This window comes from Falco rusticolus, chromosome 5, assembly GCF_015220075.1.
Source record: "Falco rusticolus isolate bFalRus1 chromosome 5, bFalRus1.pri, whole genome shotgun sequence".
Classification (NCBI taxonomy): Eukaryota; Metazoa; Chordata; class Aves; order Falconiformes; family Falconidae; genus Falco; species Falco rusticolus.
The window spans coordinates 92010874-92036146 of NC_051191.1; the positions used below are offsets into that span (position 1 = coordinate 92010874).

The 25273-nt window shown below is 48.0% G+C and overlaps 1 protein-coding gene across 10 annotated transcripts in view; it reads left to right on the forward strand.

Annotated features, from left to right (window-relative positions):
* Positions 1-25273, forward strand: part of LOC119148106 (rap1 GTPase-activating protein 1-like) — a 50281-nt gene that overhangs the window by 1240 nt on the left and 23768 nt on the right. For 5 of the 10 annotated variants that reach the window (XM_037387773.1, XM_037387778.1, XM_037387780.1 and 2 more), the window contains exons 1-11: positions 2294-2398; positions 9809-9902; positions 10350-10385; positions 15698-15745; positions 16812-16850; positions 16932-17123; positions 23688-23791; positions 24201-24279; positions 24562-24615; positions 24706-24789; positions 25038-25138. In XM_037387773.1, coding sequence (XP_037243670.1) covers positions 10368-10385; positions 15698-15745; positions 16812-16850; positions 16932-17123; positions 23688-23791; positions 24201-24279; positions 24562-24615; positions 24706-24789; positions 25038-25138 — 719 coding nt within the window. In that variant the 5' untranslated portion in view covers positions 2294-2398; positions 9809-9902; positions 10350-10367. Of the gene's footprint in view, positions 1-2293; positions 2399-5003; positions 5368-9508; positions 9626-9808; positions 9903-10349; positions 10386-15697; positions 15746-16811; positions 16851-16931; positions 17124-23687; positions 23792-24200; positions 24280-24561; positions 24616-24705; positions 24790-25037; positions 25139-25273 lie in introns of those variants that run through there. The other 5 variants (XM_037387777.1, XM_037387782.1, XM_037387774.1 and 2 more) reach the window with 5 other exon arrangements.

The following is a 25273-nucleotide window of genomic DNA, read 5'->3' on the forward strand; positions in this document are numbered from 1 at the left end:
GGCCATTGCAGCTGTGCTGAGGGGCTTCAAGCTCCGCTCTCCTTCCCCAGCCCTGGGTGACAGTGAGGGTTCATCTCTCTGTGCAGGTTTATTGGTCTGTGGAGTAGCGGTAATTATGGGAACCAATATCGGTAACGTGTTGTGAGATCTTCGGATAAAGGTGGCAGGGAAATGTGAGGTGTTAGTGCTTATATGGAAACAATTTCTTCTAGATTCTTTATATACAGCTGTGAAGGCTCAGGCTGTTTATAATCTAAGGGTGATTTATAGGCTTGTAGAAATGGCAGGATATTATAATTGTATTAATTAGGTTACAAATAATACTAATTTAAAGTTGTAAGATGCCAGGATAGTCACACAGTAAGGCCAATATGAGTCTAATATTCAGAATAAGACGCCTAATTATATATCTCTATATCTAGGTAGATGGACAGGTATCGATACCTGCTGTTTAGTGGAAAGCTAAACATGATTGCTTTTCTAATGTTTACAGTGCCAGTTTTCTTACTTTCATTGAGTTTTACCATATTTTGTTCTTAGCCTGCTTTTCTGGAAACAAACCTGTATTTTAGGCAGCCCTATGTGGGTGTGTCCATACACCATCACCCCTCTGGTCACCTTTGGAATAGTTCTGCCAAAACCAGGGGACTGAGGTCTCGGAGATAATTTGTTCCTTTGATAATTTTCTCAAAATGGTACTTTGATAATTTGACAATTATCTCTCTGATATAACTTTGATAATTATCTCAAAGAGAACTAGTTTTCTGATCTCAGAGAAAAGGTTCCTATAAACTTAATTAAAATGGTCAACCAGGAAAAAAAATTTTCTGTAAAGGTCCCAAAAGAGATGGAGGTTGCAAAGTGACACTCATCAAAGATTCAGCAGGAGAGAAGGCTCTTATAAGTGCTCCAGCAGATTCAGGCAGAACTCTGAGACCTGGAACAACTAAACAAAACAAATCCATGGGAATTTCATTGCTGTTCCAGCTATAGAACTCATCGGTTCCCATGCTCATGTGAAAACAAGAAGGTGCTGAGTTTTTCTTTATTTAAAACAAAGCATTTCCAGCTTGTATAATTGTGGAGAAAAGCTTGACAAAGCTTGATCCATGAAGTTTTGAAAGCAAGAACATAATTGAAACCAATTGTAGATAAAACCAATCACAGTGTCCTCTTAAAAAAGAGTTGCTGGTTTTCAGGAGTCTTGCTCACAGCTGAGGTTGCAATACTGATAATTTCTATTAGGCACTTTATTTTTCACTTGATTTCAGGAAACTATTACTTCTGGTAAAACTCCTGCAGATATATTTTAAAAATATGGGAAAAGTTCACTAGGACAGAGAAGCCAATGATGACCTAGTGTTTGAGCAACCTTGTATGCTTTTTGTGTCTCTGTGGTGCCTCTGCCATGGCTCTCTGGTCATGGGAAGAATTAACAGAAGAAATTATTGTGATGTTTGAGATGACATAGTAGGAGGTGCCCCTTACTGATGGGACCAGAATGAGTCAGGCTGAGTTACTCCAGTGCAAAATGGAGTGGTTAATTTGGCCTGGGAATTAAACCTGATTTTGCTCTGAGGCAGATCTAGAGCACTCACCCAGCAGGTAATAGCCCTCTGCAAAGGCAAAATGCTTTAAACACCTCACCTAGGTCTGCCAGAACTAATTTTACCATTGCCTATGACTGGTACCACATAGGAAATTCTTTAATTATCGGCAAAAATTGTGACTGAACAATCATTCCAATCCACAGACCGTCTCATGACTAATGATTACCAAAAGCATTTGCAGAAAGTCCCGTGTCACCCCATCCCCCCAGATTAGCCCCTTTCAGTGCCTTTGCTATGGGGCTAAGTCAGGACTAAGTCAGCATCTTTCAGATTTTTCCAGCCTGCTACTTTCCCTTCCTAATCTGATCTATACACACTAATTCACATGACCCATTTCACTATCAGCAAATAACTGTCATACTTGAGAGAACTAAAAAAATGTGCTTTTCTGGGGGGGAAAAAAACCCACCCCAACAACCAGCTCTGGATTGTAAGGGTCATGGCTGCGGGGCTCAGCAGCGCAGGGAGCAGGATGGGGTGCATGCAGCCCCCCGCGCTCAGGCCCCTGCCGCTGGCATTGACCTCCCATGCTGGGGAGCAGCAGCGGCTTCTGTGCAGCCCACCCTGAGCCCCAGCTTCCAGCTGACAGCACCGACCTGTCTCACTGTTCATCTGCAGGTGGGGGCAGCGGGGGAGAGAGAGGGAGAGAGGGAGGGAGGGAGGGAGGGAGGGAGAGGGAGGGAGGACACTGCAACCTACGTGAATAATTGATGGTGCAAGGAAAGGAGAGCAGCTGGGTTCCCTGTCTCCATCTGCTCACCAGCTGGGGATGAGAGGTCCTTGCTCAGGTAGGGGACGAACAGCTTAGCAGCTTTATTCTCATCTTGCCTCCAATGCCAATTAAACATATTTTGCATCTAGAAGGAAGGGGAGCAAAGAGAGCTGGGGGAGGGCTGATCCAGATCTCCTGCGCTGCTTGCATGGCGTTGTGTAATGGACGGACCTCGGGGCAGCTCCAGCCTCGGCAGGGAACATGGCTCTGTGATTTTTAAAGAACATTGTGCTGCTGCATTGTATGTAGGGCAGCAGCCGGGAGAGTGAGAGTGGAGATGGGGGGCGCGGGTGCCTCTGTAGGAAATGAGACAAAGTGAAGAGGTGGAGGAGCATGAAAGAGGGTCTGTCCGGACTCAGGGGGAACCCACCCTAATTCTGTCAGCCTTTGACATAAAACGATTCCAAGCGGGCCATGGGAGGTGCTGTCTGTGCACACTCAGTACTATATTTAGAAGCTGTGTGCATAGATCTGTGGAAACAGCTGATGGGAAAACATGTATGTTTTTATTTGTGGGTGCAGCTCTGGGCTTGTGACGACCAAGTGTAATATTTTAGGAAAACATAAAAAACCCAACCCAAACAGTTTCTGCCCTGAAGAGTTTACTGTTGAAGGATGTGCTGCTGTGTGTACGTGGTACTGCGCAGCTTTGGTGGAGCTTCTGATGCTCTCACAATGACTCAATTAATAAAATTGCAGAGATCAGTTTCTGTTTTACAGCTAATACAGACTTACCCTTTATGAGCGAGATAAAATGCTAATGCAAGTATAAGAAAGAAAAAGTTCTGTTAACAAAAACTGGGAAAAATACATAGCAAAAGGTATAGACACCAATTACTGTAGTACCTGTGTTAACATACCTACAGGGGTACCTGAAAGAACAGAAATTTGTGTCCCAGTCCCTAAGCCACATGATAGCTATAAAATGCATAATGATTATGCAAATGTAGACAAAGATATGGATTACAATGTAAGACTGTAAGTACAGAGAATTAGTCTAGGAACTGAATCTACCTAGTACAACTAAAGGCTGGTATTAGGTGATGTTGTTGCAGTAGCTGTGTGAACAGTAGCAATGGTTAGCTTGATTGTAAGTCGAGGAACCGTAAGGGGAAAGGGGGGCCTGTGATTTGCATACATGTGGAAATGATTTATTCATATGATTATTGCTAAAGAAGGCTAATTAGAACAGTAACTAGGGTATTTAATAATTGTTTGCTTGTGCATCTTGAGGGCATTGTACACAGCTGGAGTTGCACAGGAGGTTAGGTAAAGCTGCGAGGCTGTTAAATTGAGCCCGGTGTGGTTTTGTACATGAACAAAGTTGGCTCTTGTCCACAGTGGCAAGTTGCCAAAGAATGGCAGAAGAACCTGGGCCTGTCCATGTGCTTGGCTTTTGCCGGGGCCAGGCTCACCAGTGCTGCTGCGGATGTCCCGCGGTGGGGGTGGGCAGCAGCCCCTCTCCCCCCAGGAACCGGTTCTTCTCCCTTCTGGCCACAGCGGAGCGGGCAGGCCTGGCTGTGGCTCCTCGCCCTGGCCCATCACGCTGCTTGGAGGCTTGGCCAGGGAAGGACGAGCTGCCGTGCATAGAGCGGCTGCCCTGCCTTGCCCGAGCCCTGCCAGCAGCACTGGACTGGGAGCAAGGGGTGTGCTGTGCCGGCCCTACGCCAGCACCTGAGCTGCCAGGGAGAGGAAGCAGCTGGCCTCCAGGCAGGTTCCTACAAGCAGCAAGTGGATCCCTTCTTCATCCATTCAAAGCTGCCAGCTGCCTTGATTGATTCCTTACTCCTTACAGGCTCTCTTCCCACCCACAGACCCCTGAAGCCCCCATAATTTCTATCCAGGCCCTGCATAAGTAAAACTTGCAGAGAGCATTAGGATGAATTGCTGCACTCCTGTCCCTAAAACTTTGGTGTAGCTGCTTGCTTTCTCTGTTTGTCTTTTTGCCCGTCTATATTAGCAATCTCATGTTTTCTGTCTGGTCTCTCCGAATTCTGCTTTTGCTCTTCCCTTGCGCCTTCCTGCAGCTCCTCCGGCACATGCTGCCTCTGGTCCCATGTTCCCTACTGTCCCCTTCATGGGTCAGACCAAGCCCAGTGTGAGGCTGACACTTACCTTAAAGCTGGGGCTGCTGCCTTTGCAAGTCTGCATGTAAAGAGGAAACATGACATCATCCTGTGGAATGAAATTGGGAATCACAGGCCAAAAATGTGTCTGGAAGCACTCTCTGCTTTTATTTAAACAGAAGTGTATGCGTGCTCTTGCGGTGGACAATCATGTTGTCATCCTCAGTTTTTGTCAGGAATTATGATCTATTGGGGAGTGAATGCTAATACATGTGGCTGAGGGGTTTCTGCCCCTGAAAATTTGGGCTTCCCTGGAGACCAGCTTGCACATCAGGTCAGGGAGCCGTCCCGTAAGGGGGGCGTAGGGCCAGATCTCCACAGCCTTCGATGTCCATCGGCTCCAGGTACCAAGGGCGGTTTTGGTACCCTCCTGGTCTACCCTGGGAGGGCGTGGGAAGCTGGGGGGGTCGCCTCGATGCTCACTTTTCCCGCTGGATACTGAGAGCCTGGGGAAGAGCTGTTGCTGTGCCGTGGAGCTGGCCAGGGGCACCACGTGTCACCGTCCCTGCGCCCCGCGGCCGCCCCCGGGCTCGGCAGCCCCCGCAGCTCCTGCGGCGGCGCCCAGCGAGGGGCGGGGGCTGAGCGTCCCCGGCGGAGGAGGGGACAAGGCACCGCTTCATCCCCGCGGCTTCATCTTCCTCAGTCTCTTCCCGCTCCCCCTGTGCCGCGGATGCGGGGCGCCCTCCGCGCTCTGCTCCGGGGCCCGGCGGCGAGGAAGAGGAGGGCTGGCGGGGGAGCCGGGGGCAGCCGCGGCCCTTCCCCATGGCGGGGCGAGGGGCGCGGCGGCTCCCGGGGGGGCAGCGCGGCCCGGCCCGGCCCCTTTCCCCGGCCGCGGGTTCCCCGCCGCAGTCTGCGGCCGGTACGTGCGGGGCTGGGGCCGGGCAGCGGCTGCGGGCGGGGGAAGCTCTGGCGCGGGGCCGGGTGGCGGCGGCAGGAGGGGGGTCCCGGGGTTCTCTGCGGGAGCCTGGCGGGGGGAGGGTGGCGGCCGCGCACCCCCCGGCCGCCCGGACCCGGCCGCCCCGCGTCCCCCCGGTGCCGCTGCGACGGAAGGGGGGGAGCCGGGCGGGTGCCGGGGTGGGTGGGGGGGGGGGCGCGGGGGCGGCCCGCTTGCTCCCCTCCCTCTCCCGGGGAGCGGGGGGCTCACCGGCGTGGACCTGCCGGGCGGGATGAATTCCCCGGGGGAGTTCCCCTTGACCCGGTCCCGCGGGGGCGGGGGCCGGCGGGGCTCCCCGGGTCCCCCCGTCGGTGCGGGGGCAGGAGGGGCTGGGGCAGCCGCCCCGCGGCCGGGAGGGAAGTCGGGGGTCCCGGCTGAGCGCAGCGTCCGTGGGCTGAAAAGTCTGTGACCAGCTGAGAGCAAACTGTCCCGGCGGCAGAGGGACCCCCGGGTTCTGGCCTGGTTCCCCCCGTCCCCCCCGTTCTGGGCTGGCCATTCCTTGGCGGAGTTGTGGGAAGGGGCGCGGGTGCGCACAGGAGGGGGCCCCGTGCTCTGAGGCTGCCTGCGGGTGTGGGGGGAGGCAGATGTGCCTCGCTAAGGGGGGAGAAAGGGCGAGAAGGGGCAGCAGCTGTTGTCTGGGGAGCGGTTGCACAGAATTTCTCTCACAGGCGCCTCGGGGCTGCCGCTCCGGACTCCGCGCGGCGCTGGCTGCCTGGCCCTGCTGGGGGGGGCTACAACGTGCCCTTGTCTCACTGCAAGAACCAGCTGTGAGGCTGGGACTCGGTCAGTGTGCTGACTGCCATTCCATAACTAGCTGCAAATCATAGGACAGGTTGGGTTGGAAGGGACCTTATAGACCACTCAGTTCCAGCCTCCTGTCACAGGCAGGGACACCCCCCACCAGCCCAGGTCGCTCCCAGCCCCGTCCAACCTGGCCCTGAGCCCTGCCAGGGATGGGGCACCCACAGCTGCTCTGGGCAGCCTGGGCCAGTGTCTCACCACCTTCACAGTGAAGAATTTATTCCTGATACCTAATCTAAATCTCCCTTCTTTTAGTTTAAAACTGTTCCCCCTCGTCCTGTTGCTACATGCCCTTGAAAAAAAGCCCCTCTCCAGCTTTCTTGCTGGCTCTTTCAGGCACTGGAAGGTGCCCCAAGGTCTTCTGGAGCCTTCTCCGGGCTGAACACCCCCAGCGCTCAGCCTGTCTGCAGAGCAGAGCACTCCAGCCCCCTGAGCATCCTCGTGGCCTCCTCTGGACCCGCTCCGATGGGTCCTTATACTGGGTGCCCCGAGCTGGAGGCAGTGCTGCAGGGGGTCTCACCCGAGCGGGACAGAGGGGCAGAGCCCCCTCCCTCGACCACGCTGCTGGGGATGCAGCCCAGGGCTCAGCTGGCTTTCTGGGCTGCGAGCGTGCATTGCTGGGCCATGTGGAGGTTCTCATCCCCCAGCACCCCCAAGTCCTTCCCCTCAGGGATGCCCTTGGTCTGTTCCCCGCTCAGCCTGTGTCAATACTGGGGGTTGTTCTGATCATGCTGTATTGTTTCTCCTACTGGAAGGCTTCAGGTTAGCAGAGGTTTTTACAGTAGCTATACGCCTGCTTCCCTGTGAACTTTCAGGAGGGTTTACCTGAGGGTTTGGGGCACTTATCTCTTCAGACACTTCTCACTTCCTTAATACTTATGAAAGATGGATGAAAGGATGGATGGAATCTGTCAAGGCTGACTTGTGCTTTTCTCAGAGCAAATATTTGCATTGACTTGGTTATTGAACTGGCTCAGCTATAGCAGATGGGAATGATTTTGAGAGAGCTGTACAGACTGATCCCAGGAGTAAAATAGCAAAGGATGCTGCCAGGCAGGAATACAGGGGGTGAGCAGAGCTCTGTGTGTGGATATAGTGGCTTGGAGGTCTGCAAAGGTCCTTTACGTGCTGCTGAGTATTGAGAGTGGCATTGTTAGTGGTGGATCAGCAGTGCCTACTTGTAGTTTGGCTACCTGCTTGAAATTAATGCACTGGTTACTGTCACTAGTAAAATCCTAGTTTAGTTTTTGACATTTTCTGGGCCCTCTGCTTCCCCTTGTTGCTATTTCCTAAAAATAAAGGTTCAGCCAGGATACATTTGCACATGCGTATTCCTCTCCCTGCAGAACTGGTTTTCTTTCTGAGAAGGTTGATATTCTGCTTTTCTGTGGCCAAGGAGCTTGAAGTTCCAATTTGAAAGGCAGTATGTTCTCTTTCTATAAATAAAGCTTAATGTTTTTCATTCAAGAAGTTTTAAATTCACAAATGGACTTTCAAGCAATAGTTACAATGGCCCCAAGCATTTGTAATATTTTGTGAAAGATAACATAAAATCTAAGTCATTCACCTGGATTTTTGAGTTCCCTCAGCACATCCCTAACCTGAGATAATGACAGAATTGAGAACATCTCTAAATGTAGGATAAGACCAGTGAGTCTGGCATCTGCTGGAGGACCTTTGACACTAGGACTGTGCTTGGCTTGAGCGGTAAGAAGCAGCCCTGTGCGAGGTGCCCTGGCCAGCCCCAGGGGCAGAGATGGGAGCGGGGCAGGACCGGCCACGCTGACCTGCCCTGGGAGCTGCCAGCTTCCATGGTGCTGGCATGTGTTTTGCTCTCTGCTGAATGATTCAGGATTCAAACCAGTGACAGGGCAAAAAAACCCTCTACAGCATGTAGCAAGGCCCCAGAGCATCCAGTTGCACAAAAGTTCTGCTATTACACTTCTCTGGAGATGGCTAGTTTCTGAAAATGAAAACTTATCAAATTAAGCTCTTACCTTTTTAGGGCTTGCAGAGCAGAAACTTCAGATTCCTAAAAAACCCAATGAAAATATTTCGTGTACTGCTTGGACATAAATTTTGCTACTCCCAAACTTGCAAGTAAATGAATAAGATGATAAATAAAGCATGTGTTGGTATGATATTAATATTCATTTAAAATACATTTGCCATCTAACTATTCCAATATTTGTTTGAGGATGTCAAGTCTAACTCCTGCGTCTTTCCTCCCATATACATTACGGCTTTAATCTCTAGATGCATTGCACAGATCTCTCTCATTTTGAATTTTAGGAGAAAATTGTGGGATGGAAGAATTGTGTTATTTTGTGTAGATCAGCCTATATACAAGTTACGTGATGTCATTGGGCTACTAAAATAAATTGTGAATTGTCAGAGAATTGGTGGGCATTGAGATTGTTGGAGCATGTAATGGAGTGTGGCTTCATGATGACGGGAATGCATCGCACTTCCATGCAACAGGGAATGTGGCAAAGCAAGAGCCTGCATGACTTACAGGTGCTGATCCCTTTGCGTGGAAGCAGTAGGAGTCTGTGCATCAAACAGCTGAAGGACAGCAATTTATGATTGTGTTATATGATCACATAACCAGCATATTCATGATTGCATTACAAAGCGGACAAGTCTTGTATTAGGAACTTGGGCTTTCTTCCCCGCCCCACCTATGCGACCTCTACCATGACTTACACCCCAGTTGTCATTGTAGTAAAAACTGTGAGCAGCACAGGAGGTTTATTAACTAACAGTAGGAGAGCTGCAGCTAGCAGTGAGGCTGCCCACAGCGCGGTGGCTGATGCAGGGTATGTCTTTTAAACTACAGTGTATTGTTTGTGTTACTTTTTGCTTTCTCTTCTATGAAGTCAAATAAGTGCTGCTGCTATTTGTTGACACTGCAGCTCCAGCAGGGCCAAAATAACAATGTGTTTTCAACAGAAGATGTGCAGATAAAAGCTCATCCAGCCTGCACGCTGGCTTTCCCAGCAGCAGTAACCCGCAGGCTGCAGGAGGGTTGCAGGCTCCTCTCAGTCCCGCTGTAGCACCATCTCTGCTATGCTGCTGTCTCGGACACTGATACCCAGGCTGTGGCAGCTGGGGCTGTCCTTTGGGTGCTCATTTGTCATTTCAGTGACATTTCAGAACTTTCTGCTCTTTTACTATGGTTCAGCTTTCAGATCTGGTCCCGTAGCTTCCCGTGTCCTGTGTTTATTCTGCTACAGATCTATGATAGAGGAGGAACCTAGCAAAAGAGATCGTGCAGCACTTACAGGACAGTGGTGAGGAAAACAGCATGTGAACAGAGGCGGAGCAGTCGGGGCCAGGCGGCTTTTGCTGTTACATCCAGGACGTTTGCAGGTGGCAAGTGGTGAGCTGAGACAGCTCAGGGAATCTCACAGGGCGTGAAGGTCCCTCATGGGCAGGAAGTGGTCTGGGGAGAGGAATAGTAAGCAGAGGGCAGCAGAAGGCAGAGGCGGCACTGCAGGCAGGCACTGGTGTCTTGAGATATCCAAGAGTTAGAAGATTTTCCTTCTTTCTCCTCCCCTTGCAGGAGGTCCGAGGAAGGGGTGCGCTGCTTCAGTGATGTTATAGACTCTCCCACCCAAGGCTTTCCATATGCTCTCGCTCCTGCTGTCCCCAGCAAGGTAAAGACAGCCCATGTCCCTCTGGCTGAGGTTGGAATGTGCCTTGAACCACTGAGCAGAAGAAATGACTGAAGCAAGCTTGTGTGCGTGCATGTCTTATGGCTGTAGTTGCTCACTTCTGTGGCAATCCCAGGCTTCATTTATTCATTTCTTATGCTGTACTGTACTGAGTCAGTGGTCTGGCCCATTGAAAGAGAGAAATTTCTAGTAACTGTTCAACCAGGTTCCAGGGCAAGCTTTTGCCACACAAGCTGAAGACAATTTGGCTAGTTCTTTTGTCCCTGCTGTCAGCTAAGGAAGAATGATTCCATCTTGTCTTCAGCGAGCAAGTAGTTTCTGTGCCAAAATGTGGAAGGAGCTGTTGGCTCTTTTGGTGTCTGAGTTAGCATGGAAGATAATGTTAGCTTCTGCAAATGTTAAATTCTTTTCCCTGTTGTCTTTTCACAGACTGTGGACTTGTTTGAGATGATTGAAAAAATGCAGGTAAGGAGAAGCTACTCTGTCAGACTTTGACATTTTGTGATTTTTCATAGCCAAACAAATAATTGGCTGCAATTTGCGTTGTCGCTTTGCTCCCAGTATGCTTTAATTTAGTCTTGCAGAATATTTAGCTCTCCCAGGCCCAAGCACCTACACCTACCCTTAAATGGGGTTTCAGAAGTGTTTCCCTGTGTTAATTTTTCCAACCAGCATGATGGAAGGAATAGATGCAAATATTATAGTTATGTTCTTTGCAGAAGTGTGATTCTGAGAAAATCAAAGTTGCATTAAGGTATCTCTGGCATCTTCAAGAAATTGCTTCTGCTGGGCAGCAGCTGCTAATGACAGGTGATTAATAGGATGTTAACATAACTGCATTTAGCAAGGTCAAACAGTTTAATAAATAACTACTGCCTGTCTTCAACTTGCACAAGAAAGAAGGACTGGCTTAATTCTGTTACGGCAATATGTGCATTTAATAGCATATATTACATTATAAAATTAAAATACAGTAAAAGGGAGGAAAAAAACCAATCCTGCCCTACCAAATAAAGAGATAATAATCTAATAATGTTATATGTGTTACATATCTAACAACAAAATCTCTTCCCAGAGCATCCTTACAGATTACCGGTATTTTCTAAGTGGTACACCTTTAAAATGCTGTGGGTGACTGGCCTGACCTGACATGGCACACAACTCCTGCCTCCTATTATGTGCAGGAATTAAACTTAGAAGAAACAATTAACTTATTTTCTGGAATTTGGGTGATCATACTGTGGATATGATGGAAACACAAGCTTTGGTGGGAGTGTGAAGGTGAGGAGGTGGACGGCAGCAGCGCAGCACCAAGCGTGGAGCCGTGAGGCTGAAGTGCTGCCTGGCAGGCTAGGAGGGGGTGCGGGGGAGGGGGTCTGAAGGTATGTCTTCTGTACAGGGGGGGTCTGAAGGTATGTCTTCTGTACAGTAATGTGTAGGCAGGCACAGACCTTGAAACCACCGTGCTGCCCCCCCCTCCCCATTGGGGTACGTTCTCGGCACGACAGAACTGCAAGCGCTGGCTGTGCCAGGCCATGGGGCGCGCTGGGGGGAGCTGAGCGCGGGGCTGTGGGCGCTGTGGGCACTGTGGGCGCTGCCACGGCCTGTCCAGCCTCTGCCAGCTGGGTGAACACCGGCTGCTGCCAGGTGTCCCTCACTGGGACACTGCGGTACTGAAGATCTCAGGGTTCCTCAGCTCCCCGTTGGCCGTGTGAGAACTACATCCCACTGGATTCAGACCGCTTCAGTTAGGGGTGTAACGAGGAGCTGCTGAGAATTGCTGGCATATGCAGACCACCTAATTTTGCATCTGTATTGGTTTCTTAGCTGCCCATTGTTCAGACTGTCTAGTAGTTTGTTTGTTTGTTTTTTAATTTAGCTTGTTTTGTCACCTGACTTGCACTAGGAGAATTAATAGCTGCTGCTTAATTATGACAGCAACTTTTTGAAAGAAGGGAGATGTTTTCCAAAAGAACTCTCCCCAATTTATTTTTATTATTTATCTTTAAATTGCAATCTTTCTTTAGATTTTTACTAATTATTTCTTTATCCTTTTTTTCTCTGTATTTGCTTTCCCTTTCCTTCCATTTGACTCCAGCTATCCTTTAGATTTGTTGAATCACTCTTGAAATTTAAATCTGGGATTTTCATTACCAAACAAGTGAGTAAAAGGCAAAGCAGGAGGCTTGGGCATTTCTCCGTAAAATAACAACAACAAAGCCACAGGACAGAATTAGTATCTGAGTACTTTAACAATGGGATTGGAGTAGAATCGCTTGACTGAAAGTTAAAGTAGCCATTTCACATTATGTGTGATGAATTAATGCGTACTATCTTCTTAAACTGAAACCTGCCTCTGAAATCTGGGAATGAAGTTTGCTTTTTTCCTTTTTTTTTCTTCCTTTGTAATCTTAATACTCATTACTTGAAGTAAACGGGCTACTGGCCACATTGTTCTGTGCTGCAGATGTGGTGATGCCACAGGAAATACCCTCTAAGGGTGCTGGGCCATACGATGTTCCTTGGTCGCTCTGCGGTGCGGGCAGTTGAAAAGCAAGCAAATCTGATTTCAGCTGATAAACCCTGATGTTGTAGGTCTTTGCATACTTGCATAGCCAATCCTTCCTCACTTACCTGCTTTTGTCTTTTGTGGTGTGATGTTACCACCTCCAGCCTGCATCCGTATGGTTCCAGCATACCCTTCCATCTCATTTTCTCACAGCCACCTCCATGTTTTCTTTCCTGTCTCCCCTTCGTATCCAAGCTGTCTGCTTTGAACCAGTGCTTTCCCTGCAGAAAGCGGGTGTTATCGTTAGGCCATGGTGGACCCGGCTGTGGGTCCGGGCAGTTTTTCCTCTGCCGTCTGTTCTGTCCCCGCTCAGGCCAGGCACTCCCGGCGCAGGACCCTGGCAGTGTGGGGTCCCCAGGCTGCTGTCTGTGGTGGGCTGGGGGTGGCCAGGGGGGGCCTTGCCCTAAAGGCAGCGCCAGCAGCTGAGCCGCCCCGAATGCCAATGGGCTCCCAGCAGGTGGGTGACGCTGCCACAGGTTGTGCCCCCCTTTGGGGAATGACAGCCATCTCCACCGGTTGTTCCGCCTGCGCTGCCACCCATCAGCAGCGTACGTGCCAGTTCCCTGAGGCCCTGGTCACCCTCTGGAATAAAGCCTCGGGCTGCACAGCTCAGGGCTGCCTTAGAGCTGTGCCAGTACCTCGGGCTTCACTCCAGAGGGAAGCTGGTTGGGTTCGGGCTGCGTCTCCTGCTCCCTGGAGCTCCTTTAACAGTGCAGAGTCATGGAATGTGCCGGCGCATTCCTCCGTGCTCTGCAGAGCCTCCACTGCAGGCAGCACCCCCTTTACAGCAGCCAGGGAAGGTTTCCTTCAGGCCACTCTGAACTACTGGTCTCCTACAGGGACCTCCCTTGTAACTGGAAACTTTCTGCACTTACCGGATCTGCCAAAAATGCCAAGGAAGGGGAGAGAGAACCCGCAAAACCACGGTTTCCCCGCCTGCGTTTCTGTGTGCAGAAATGCTCTGGAGTGTAGCAAGCTTGTCCCAGTCCTTCCCAGGGCTTGTCCTGGAGGGGCTGGGGCTGCTTTGTGCATATGCGTACCTCCCGTCTCAGTCCTGTTTGGATAGAGCATGGGCCTGTCTTGCCCCAGAGACCTGTTCCTGAGCCCAGCACTCCCTGTGAGCCCTGGCTGACCAGGAAACTCCAGGCTGCATCAACAAAATACCCGTTCACACTTGTATTTCATGCACGCCCCTTTCTTAGCCTCGTGACCTCCCCAGATGCTAATCGGTCACTACTGCCTCTGCAAAGGTGAAGATCGCTCGCCAGCCTTTGTTCCCTCGTAATTTCACAACCCACCACATCCTGCTAATGTTCGTTTTGTCAGTGCTGTCTACTGACACTGCAATTTGAAACAGGTCTTCTGATGTTGCCCTATGAAGAATAGCTCTAAATTGGTATTTGTTCAGGCTCCCTGTTGAAAATACAGTTTTAAAAATATACCTTTTCTTGGGGGAGAGTAATTCTCTCTAAGCTCAGCTTTTGTAGTTTGGTCCTATGTCACCCTGTAGACGTTTTGACAAGCTTCTTTCTCCTAATGTAGTTAAGGAAAATAATTCTTTATTTTTGTTATTATTATTGTTTATTTCTGTTGCTATGTTATCTGCAGATTGTTCCTCGCTTGCTTTACTGTGTTTCTGTATTTAACCAACTAAGATTTGTTGTTGTATCTATTTTTTGTGCTTGAACTCAACTTCAGACTTATGAGGAATGCCCTCGTGCATCTGCTACTAGTCTCCCTTACCCTGGCGTTCGGCCATTATAGCTTACTTCTGGTGTTTCTAGGAGTTTTTGGAAGGTGTTATGCATTTGTTGTAAGCTCAAGGTCTGGCTCCTCATAATTTCATGAAGGTTTAGCTCTTTTATGGCTCGTTTAATAAGCTTTCTCATTTTTTTATGACCCCAGTTATATGTGTAATGGATGTCTTTTTTTTCTCTCTCTCTTTTTTTTATTTTTCTTTCTTTCTTTTGTTGCTTCTTCAAGGATCGTTATTAATCCATGTTGTAATGCTGCTATTGCTCGATGTTAATGTTGTTGCTATACTGGAAGTTTTTTCACCCTGCATGGTGGAGCATTGGCCTCAAATGTTTGCTCTAGAGCCTCTTCAGATCCCCACTGCAGGGCTCCAGTGAGAGTTACTTATTTCTACCAGACACTAGTTTACAAGCTAGTTCCACTGTAGAATACTTGCATAGACATAGCTGTTATAAATCAGATCCTGCTTATTTTCAGAACAAAGTTGAGAGCTACTTCTCCTGTCTGGAATCCCTGATAGCCACTCTATTGCGCAGCGTCACTGATGGTGTATAAAAATGTTCTGATATGAGTTACAGGATTTAGGTGCCAGTAGCTGAATACTCAGGTGTTGTGTCTAAGAGAAAGCTGCAACTTAAATCCTGGTCTGCAGCTTCCTATCTGGTGATGCCAGTTTTGCCTCTTACTCTTTTGCGTGTACTGATGTCGGCTTGGACAGTGGCCAGCATGTTGTGCAGCCTGCTGCCCCCCGTATCTCTGGGGCTCCTCCTATTCTGCCTCTGCTCCGTTCATGTTGGCACTGTCCTCGCTACAGTTTCGCTGTTCTGTGTGCTTCTGCTGCGGAACTGTGGTGCACACAAGCTACTCTTGCCACAGTGAGAAGGGAGGATGGAATAGCCTTAAGAAAGAAAAGCAAGTCTGGATGCCGGCTGCTGGTTCAGGAAGCAGCCAGGCATCCAGTCATCTCCTGCCCTGCATCCCAAGCCACCTGCCAGCAAGGCTGCCTGGCGAAGCAGCCCCCAAGCTCTGCAGCCGCACTCTGTGGCACATAAGAACAGATGTGTTCTCTTACGTGGATGGGAGCAAGGCACATAACCTGCTTAATAAGAAAAGTCTTCTCGCCTAGCCCCAATTGTCAAAACAAGTGTTTTAAAGTAGCTAGAAGAGATTAGAGAATTAAGTAAGAGCATCAGTCTGGGAGATTGCTTTTGATTTCTGCCAGCTTTCTGTTTTTTAAGAGATGTAAGGTGGCCAGGGGAGCTTTTCCGTTTACATGCCAAGCCAGGGGACTGGCCAAATTCTAGCTTTGCTCCTCCTGTTTACTCCAAACTTGCATAAAGTAGAAAATTAGAGAGGCAAAATATGCATATTGAGGGTACAGAGAAGGGGACAGAGGGTAACAGAAACAGACTTGCTCAAACATAGGATTCACTGTCTGTGACTTTGTTTCCAGGGGAGTCGTCTGGATGAACAAAGATGTTCCCTTCCAGCTCCTCTCAAGGTCAGGCAAAGTCCTTGTTGCCTCCGAAGTTGCTGAGAATGACAGATAATTACTGATCTGGTTTGCAGTGTATTTTCATCTTGAAATGAACATGGAGCCTACAAACAGTGCAAGGACACATATACGCTTGCCTTTTTTTTAAGTCACTGCACAAGAGGGTGAAACTATGTAGCTGAAATAGAATCAATGCTTCCCTTTTTCAAATTTAAGTGGTTCCAGTAAGTGTTTATTATTAAAAAACTTAGTTTTGGCTAAGTACTTTCTTTAATTTTATTCAGTTTAAGAGCTATAATAATAATAATAATTATGAAACCATGTTGCATTTATTTCAGTATGCTTGAGGACTGCTATGGATGCTACTAGAAAGCTGCTCTGTTTCCCTTACTATTATGCCGATAAGAACAGATTCCCATCTTTAAATTCTTAACTCTTCCTCTCCATTCCTCCAGTCTCAGCTCAGCCACAGTAACCTTGAAGTCAGCCATGACCTTGAATTTAATCCTTTAATGGCCTTTAAGAGCAGCCCATAGAGCACTGATGCCGCTGGGCTGTGGTGGAGCTGGCCTGGCTCTTGGTGGTGGAAGGGGCGCCCACCTGGTGTGACATGGCTGTGGCGCTGCCCCTGGCCCTGCAGTCACGCCTCGGTTGTATGCCACAGCTCTAGCTGTGGAGATGGCAGAGCCTTGGTCTCGCTGCAGGTGATGGTACAGTTTCTACCATCTCTGCTGTCACCTGTGCAGAACAGCAGCTGGCTGGCACTGGAAGGAAAGGAGACCGGCTGTCACTCCTGACTTCACCCATGTGCCTGTATGGCTGCCTCCTCATCTGGCGTGCCTGTATTCTGTGTAGTTTCAAGGAGGAAGGTGGGTGAAGTCGGACTCCTAAATTTATTGTTCTCAAAGTTCTGTATGATAATGCTGAGACCTGGGAAATGGAGCCTAACCTTTGATCCTAAAGTAAAGTTCTAAAGGTGGATGAGGGCAGAGCAGGGGCTGAGGACACAGCTTGCGCTGTTGTGAGAGGATAACACTGAACCTTTTTTGCTAATGGTCTCTTCTGATTTCAGACAGAAGAGGAGTATATTCCTTACCCCAGCATCCACGAGGTGAGTTACTACTGCTCATTTCTGCTTTTCCTTGGACTTTACTGGCCTGTCAGCTTCCATGTTCTCTGTCCTTCTGAATAGGTATTACAGAAAGGGTGGCCGTATCCTCTCATTATCTTACCCCAGTTTGGGGGCTACTGGATTGAAGGGACCAGCCACAACCTCTCCAGACTGAGTCCAGCCCTGCCTGATGTGCCCTTTCCATGGAGTGGGAAAGTGAAACTGGAAAGCGACCCTACGGCCAAGCTGTACCGCAAGCACTTTCTGGGGAAGGTAAGAGCCTTCAGAGCCTTCCCTGCCCACCCAGCCTCGAGGCTGACATGCATCGCGGGCTGTTTCTGATAGACTTGGAAGTAACTGTGCCGCCGCTCTGTTTGAACCCCTCATGATGCCTCGAACTAATGCCAATAGGGTACGTGCCCCTGTGTGGCCTGTGGCATGTCGGTTCCGTCCCATCCCCCTGTGATTGTGCATCACCCTGCGCGCTGACAGGTGAGAAGGACTTGCACAGGGAGTGCTTATGTTTGGCCAAGAAGCTCTTTTGAGGCTCCTGGACAGATACCAACCTTGGGGTGACAAGAGGAAGGAAGTGTCATGATACTGGAAACGGAGACGGTATTATTTGTAGAGGGGGCTTTGGCGCTGGCAGCGCGAGCCCCTCGGTCATAAGCCAGATGGTCCGTTTGCCTTGGTGTAGATAAGTAGCGAGTATGGTCACCACAGAATGTGTTTGAAGAAACTGGGCAACATGTTTTATAGTTGTTTAAGAAGGCCCATCTGGGTTGGCCTGTTTAGGGAGTTGGCTGATTCCTGGACTGGATCTCAGGATGATGTCAACCATCAAGAACAAGCGTGAACAAACTTATGATCTTTCCTGAGTTTCAGTTCGTGGCATAACGAGATAAGAGAGCCTGATAAGGTATACTCACGCTGCATCTTATCCAGCGGTTTCCCTCTGGGGCTGCTTAGTAAGTTGAAAAGCAGGAGGAGGTGGCACTTTGAGCAGTGCTGAGGACCTGTTCTGCAGTAGCTGGGCTTGTCTGGATGATCTTGTGTTGCATACCACAGCCACTAGCATGCACCACTAGAAGCTGATGTGGGTACCCCTGACATGTGGAGCACCGCTCCTGGAGCCTCCTCCCTACTGACAGATCTGGTGTACATCGACACTCATCCTTTGACATTCTGGAAGCTTTCAGTATGCAAACTGTAACTATTTTTCTGTCGTGGTAAATTTAGGATTGTGCTTGAAGGTTTCCAGAGCCAGCTAGGATGAGAGGCAAACTGGGATATGATTTTTTTAGTCTGATTGTAGGATTTACTGCTGACCTGGTATTCCAGAATCACAGAACAGTTGAGGTTGGAAGTACCTCTAGAGCTCATCTTGTCCACACTCCTGCTCCGCAGGGCCGTATTGTCGGTGTGCTTCCAAGTGAGATTCAGGAATACCCCTGTCACCAGACTCCCTGCATTTGCAAAGGTGTCTAGCTATCGTTGCTACAGAAAAACTCCTCACTCCTATACTCTTCCTTTTCTACAGTGTTCAGTGCTTTATTCTTTGTCTTAACTGATTGAAAGTATGTCCGTGTCCAGTTAAACATGCAAGTCTTTGAGCAAGCCAGTGTCAGAAAAGAACAAGGTGAGCAGGACTCTTGTCACAGAAACCTCTACCCAGAGGTAGAAGGCTGTTCCTGTGTCTTTACTCGTGGCTCAAAAGCTTAGGTCAGGAGAGAGCTCAGAGCTTTTCCACAAGGAGGGTGTTTCATCAGTGCAAAATCAGAGAGACCAGTGATTTTGATGCTGTGTGGATTGGATCCTTTCTTGCTGATAACACGGGAAGGTTATTTTGAAAGGTAAGGAAAGGTGTCCTGCATGCTTGGAGTAACTGCAGATGGTTCTTAGCTGAAGAAGAGTCCATGAGCATCACGCGATGGGAGAGGCATAGCCGGTGGTTTAGGGAATATCCTTTAAGCAAGACAGGAGATCAGAGCATGTGTGGTATTACAAACTCAATGTGTGTGTCCTTGTTGCGGGTGTGCATATACGAAGTCACTCAAACTCGGACAATTCTTTTGACACTTTTTGCACCTTACAGCAGAGCCTATAAAACAAACAAACAAAAAATTAATGCTAGGACATACAAGCCATAGCCCAGTTCCTTTTGTTTCATGGTCTGTATTTTGTATGACGATTATACGGTAAGATTCATTTTGCCTGTAGGAAGACGGCTGTAAAACCTTCTGTCTTGTGCTGTGGGACTATGATAAAGAGAAATAGCCTGAGGCCAGGAAGGATTTAATAGAGGTATGCACTGGACGTGCCAGGCAGAAGAACCCTGGGGTGCCGTTTCACAAGCACGCGGAGCTGGCAGTGCTGGTTAGAGGAGCTTTCTTGCCATGCATTGGTGCGTGGTCATGTATTTCTCCATCAGGCTGTTCTTTCTTTGTGCTGGTTAAAGTGCTGCTGCTGTAGTCCTGTGGGCTGCTGGGGAGCTGACTCCCTGGAGTCCTCTCCGTGGAAAGAACTATGCTTTAAGTTATTAGTGTGAAATTCTAGCTTAACCTAGGACAAAGAGGCAGAAACCATCTGAAGCAGTCAAAGGACATTTTTGTTATTAGGTATAATTGTAATGATCTCTTCTGCTGTTTTAAAGTCTCTCTAATTTTGTTTCATTACTACAAGTCTATGCTTTTAGTGAACGTGCTGTCTGAGTGTGTGCTTTAGTGAACTTGCTGAGACTGCAAGTCTTTCATATTTAGGATCATTTTCCTCTGGTATGCAAATACATGTCTTTTGGAGCTTGCCGCTATTTTCCTGCCATGGCATGCTAACATCAGCCCAAGATAATATTTTTTTCTTTTTAAGTTTTGTCTAAGCAGAGGTGCAGGGGGGGCCTGCAAGGAAACAGCCTTATCAGGTATTATTTCAATACCAGCCCACCCTCAGTGGGTCTGTGTTCTGTAGTTACCAGCAATGGCAGCAGCTTCCAGGTCCTCGTTGTCATCCAACTGGCAGGCAACACCTTACACTTTTCCAACCAGAAGGCTTGCTGCAATAATGATGCTGTACCAGTAACTTATGTACTTCAGTACCATAAGTTTATTGGTCTTCAGTATTGACTGTAAAGCCTTTTGACGGTTCATCTCTAACTTCGGGACAGCTAACAATAAATGCTTTTGTATGCTGAAGGACTCTTGAGTCTGCCTCTGTTGCCTATGTGCTTTTACAAAGAAAGAAAATCACAGAAGAAAGAAAAAGTAACGAGGAAATTATAGTTTTGTTCATAATTACTCAATTACGCAATTACTCAGATCTCAGTTTAAAACCCAGGGTCACGTTCAGGATCAAGCTGGGCAGCCAGAGCAGCTTTGGCAAAGACTCCATTGTGTAAGATGCCCACTAATTCTGGTGCCCGTTCCCCTGTGCAGACTGCATCCCTTTGGGCTGCTCTGCCTGGCTATGCTGGCTGCGGAGCTGAGAGCCCAGTCTCCAAAGCAGCAGAGACCCCCATGTGTCAGACCTGCCGGGGTCTGGCCTAGGAAGGCGCATCCTCTTTCCTGGTCTCCGCAGCTCAGTGTTACTTTTGGCTGCAGCTGACCTTAGGCTTTGGCTCCTATTCCTTTGTTCTGACTTCTGGCCCTGACTTTTGTTGGCATTGTGACATCTTTTTTCCTTAACAGCCTGTCTTGGGCATCTGCCCTAGTGTATGCCTTCTTTGGTTTATGGACTTCTTTGATTCCAGACTTCAGCTGACCATTGAGCATGCTCTTGTTTTGTTCCTTGAGTTGGTCTGTTCCTCAGCTGCTGTCTTTCTGCCCTTGCTCACAATGACTGCTGCACCTGATTCTTGTTTGCATCCCAAAGATCTGTTAGTATCCTGAAAGCCATGGTCAGAATAAATAAACTGCCTGCTCAGCCTTTGTGGCTTCCTTTGATTTCAGCTTTTCTTCCCACGTGCAGGGAAGTTCAGTTGCTGTCCTTGACTTGTGTGATGTGATGCATCACACTGGACTTTGTGATCTGAGTGCTACAGCTGGAGGCCATGTTATTCTGTTTGCCGCTCTTTACTTACCTTATCTTTTATAGGACCCGCTTGTTTGGCCTGTTTCAGCAGAAGGTAGACTATGCTGCTAGCACCAAAAGCCATGAAGTGTTTTCCATGCAAGTCAGTAGCAGGGCAGTCCTGGCTGTTGATTGATTGATTGATTTATTTATTTTCATCTCAAAGAGGAAGTGAGGATGACGATATCTCTAATAATTGAAGAAGTTCAATAGCTTCATCTCCATGTCCAGGTTCAGGATAGTGACTGTAGTTTTAGTTATTCCCCCCCTTTTTTTTTTCCAAAGTGGGGATTGATTTATGTCTATTGACTTCAAGATGCCTATGTCCACATAGGTATCAGTATTTCACTAGGTGTATCTTTTATTTCACAGTGAGCCAGGAGTATGACTAATACAAAAAATATTTTAGATTTTTTTCCACAGCAAAAGGCAATCTCATCAGCATCTTGAGAGGGGTTGCAATCCACCAGAGACAGAGCAGACCTTCTGTATTTTCTAGGCAAAAGGCTGAGGAAGGAACTGTCAGACTAGCAGCTCTTTCTGATCAAATTATACACTTTGCTGAGTCAGTCCTTATTACTAATTTATTGTCTCTGGAGTATTCCTTTCACAGAGCACATTCCAAGTCATGCAAGTGCTGACCAAACAACTAGGCACCTAACTTGCTGTCCCAGTGCATAACACTTTTGTGTTAGGATGCACTAATATGGTGCCTCCTGTGATGCTCCCTCTGAGTCTTGCAGTCCTGATTACTGGCTTCATGCTCCTTGGCCGTCTTCTTGGGTTGCAAGTGACTGTCCTTGATTTGACATGACTGCTGCTCTGGCGGTAGAACAGCCTGTTTATTATTTGCATGGGAATGGTGTTTTATATCTCTCCTCCATTGAATTTGACCGGCAAACACTTGGCATTTAGGCTGGGGACATCACTTGTATGACCAAACAGCATAAACCCACTGGTGTACATCAGAACAGAATCTGTACACGCTGAAATGTATGCAGAGTACTTTGATTATATCTTTCAAGTTGGTGGTGAGCAACACTATCATTAGAAAATGTATCAACAAACAAGATACCTCTTCTCTGTGAGTGGGTACCTCTTCTCTGTGAAACAGTTGATAAGTGGAATTTGGGAATCAGACTCCCCATTAAAGTGTGTGTATGTTATCTCCTGGGAGCATCTGACTTCTCAATGCATGGACAGAGCTGCTTTTTCCTACAGAACCACAAGTGGGAGATCCAGCTGATATCTTGAAGTACGTCATCTGGGATTTGGAAAATCCCAAGCTTTGTCTACAAAAGATACCAAAAGAAAGCCTTGGTTTAATTTTTTTGTCTTCATTGCCTGAACTGTTATGCACTGAAGATCTCTGTGGGCACATGCCCGATTCAGCTGTCAGTAAGACTGCTATATAACTTTCTTCTGATTTTCATGTTCCCAAGGCATAAGGAGGCACTGATAATTCTGCCTGTGATAGGGTAGCTGAGATTATTTTCATTTTGGTATTCTTTATTTTGTTTTATTTTGTTGTATTCATTATGATTTTGCTTTGCTGAGAAGGAGTTTTACTCCAGCTTCCATCATGGCTAGCTCAGAAGTACCATACCCCTGGGTTGGAGGCTAAATACTAGAATGTACTTCTGCCCATTTCAACAGAAGTTCTCATTAGCAGCAAGAGATTATGATATTAATCTAAGAAAATCTAATCTAAAGGGAATTGGATCCCCTGCATGACATTCTCATTGATCTCTCTGTCCTGCTATACCTCAAACCAAATAATTTTGCACTGTTTGCTGAAAGCATGAGCTCAATCTCAGCTCTTTGTTTGGTCTGAGTTAATGTAGCAGACAGTTCCAAAACTTGGCCATAAAGTGGTGTTCCACTAGGAGGATGGGAGTGATCTAAGCATTTCTGGGTGATTCCACCTATATAGTATTCTCGTTGTGCTAAAGGTTTCCATTCACATCCCTTGTCAAAAGGCTTCATAATCTTTTGAGGTTAGAGGCTATACAAAGCAATATGTAAGCAATATGTATGTTTTATATACATATATATATGTTAAAAATATATAAAATATATATTGCTATACCCAGACCATTGGAACATGACTGTATAGCCAGAAGAAACGTATGGCCACAGCCACTTCTGTACAGAGCCCGTGAAAACGTTTGCGTTACGGTTCCCTGTTTGACCGAGTGACTCCCTCTGTTGGAGGCTCACTCCACAAAGCTCGGGCGGTGGCAGTGGCACTGCTGAGAGCAGTGTTCATCTGCAAGGCAGTTACCTGCAGCTCTGACTGCATCCTCCTGAGATGCGAGTGCTCTTAGAGATCAACCGTTTGGTCTAACGATCCTGCCGTTACTGTTTGTATAAATGAATTCCCAAGACCACATCCAGCTGAGTGTGCTGGAGACCACTACTTAGTCACACAAAGTCCAAATGGATACAGGAAAATCCATGAAAGATATGAATTTATTTACAAGAAACCTGATTTCTTAAAAATATGTTGCTGAATGTTCTCATCCTGTTCCTTCTTGGGAGCCCTTCAGATGATGCGCAGCTGGGGAGGAGCTAAACTGACAGTGGATGAACTCTGATATGCTCGTGCATTGATTGTCCAGGGGGCTGGGAGACAGCATACACGTGTCTTCAAGCATGCCATTGCTAGGTTGTGGAAAGTTAGCTTGTCTTGAGTGACAGGTTGTATGCAAAAAATCTGGTAAACTCGTGGTAGGGTTGTGTTGGGAGTAATGTATTTTGGCTTCCTGTTTTCAGGAGCACCAGAACTTTTACTCCAGTGACGTGTCCTTGGGCTACCTGGTACTTTCTGTGAAGTACGAACAGATTGAGAAACAGGAAAACCTGCGCCTGCTGCTGAGGTAACGATGCCTGCTGAAGCATATGTCACTGTGCTGTGCCTCTCGTCTTGCCCTGAGCTTCCCCTGCAGGGATACGGGTGTGAACCTCGTGTCTTTCTCCTGGGGAGGACTGCAAAGAAACCTGTGAGCTTTCCTTTCTTGCCTTCTCCTCTCAGCAGTTTTCTTTGGGAAGCCGAAATGGCATTTGCAGGCACATCTTTAGAGTTCATGAGAGAAAAACATGTTCTTCCCTCAAAAAGGAAGTGTGCTTGCCTCCCTCTTTGAGTGATTTTATGCACCAGGCTTAAAATGAGTCCTCTAGAATTAACTGCATTAAGGATAATCTGGAAGAAAGGAGACCGTTAAAGAGCTGCTGTTGCTTGTGCATCCCCTCAGCCTTTGTCCTAAGGCATGTTTTGTTTTGTGTCAGGACTCGGACTGGCACCAAACATGATCTGATCCCAATTTCCTGCCTGAATGAGTTCCCCAATGCTGTCCAGATGGCCAAGGTGAGATCCATGCTTCGCTGTTCACTCCTGACGCCTTGTTCTTCAAGTCCTTTTCCCCTCTGTCCTCCCATTTCCTTCTCTTCTGCCATTCCCCAACAGTACTGTCATCTACTTCCCTTTTATACCTTCATTAACTTCTCTCTCTTCTGACTTTACCTCATAATTTTTGCCTAAAAGGACTCGTGCCAGGTAATGATAAGCGGTGCCTATGCCCTTGTGCCCGCAGTGAGCTCGGGCACACGGTAATCACCCTTCTGCTTCCCTCCCTCTCTCACTCCACAGCTGCTCTGTGAGGATGTGAACGTTGAACGCTTCTTCCCTGTCCTCTACCCCAAGGTATCATCTTCTGATGTATCTCTCTATCCCTTTTCCATCAACGTCTGGCTAATGGTGTCCAGCTGATAATTTGTATTTTCATTACCTTAGGCTTCACAGCTTATTGTTGCGTTTGATGAACATGTAATAAGCAATAACTTCAAATTCGGGGTCATCTACCAGAAGCCTGGGCAGGTAAGCTCCCTCAGATCCCGTGACACTTGAGACAAAACACAGAGTCCGTTCCCTTAGCTTAAATGTCATAACATGGTCTACTCTACCCCATGGCAAATGCAGATGCCGTAAAGAGAAGGGAGGGAAGCGTTCCCCATGTCGGTCGGTGTGTTTGCACCAGTCCTCAAAACTGGTTGAACCCCGCGTAGAAGTTCCCACCTGCTGTTTGTACTACTGTGCTCCTTCTGACTCCTCCTTTCCTTTTGAAGACGACCGAAGAAGAAGTCTTCAGTAACACAGAAGAGAGCCTGGGCTTCCTGGAGTTCCTGGATTTCCTTGGTGACAGGATTCAACTGCAGGATTTCCGTGGGTGCGTACCCAGCACAGCTGGAGAGCCAGGCTGGGCCAGGGGATGCGGGTGCTCAGGGCTGTGACTATGACCCTGTTAGAGCCCTGCTTCCTGGGAAGTCCTGTGTCCTCTGAATCCAGTGCAGGTGGAAAAGCC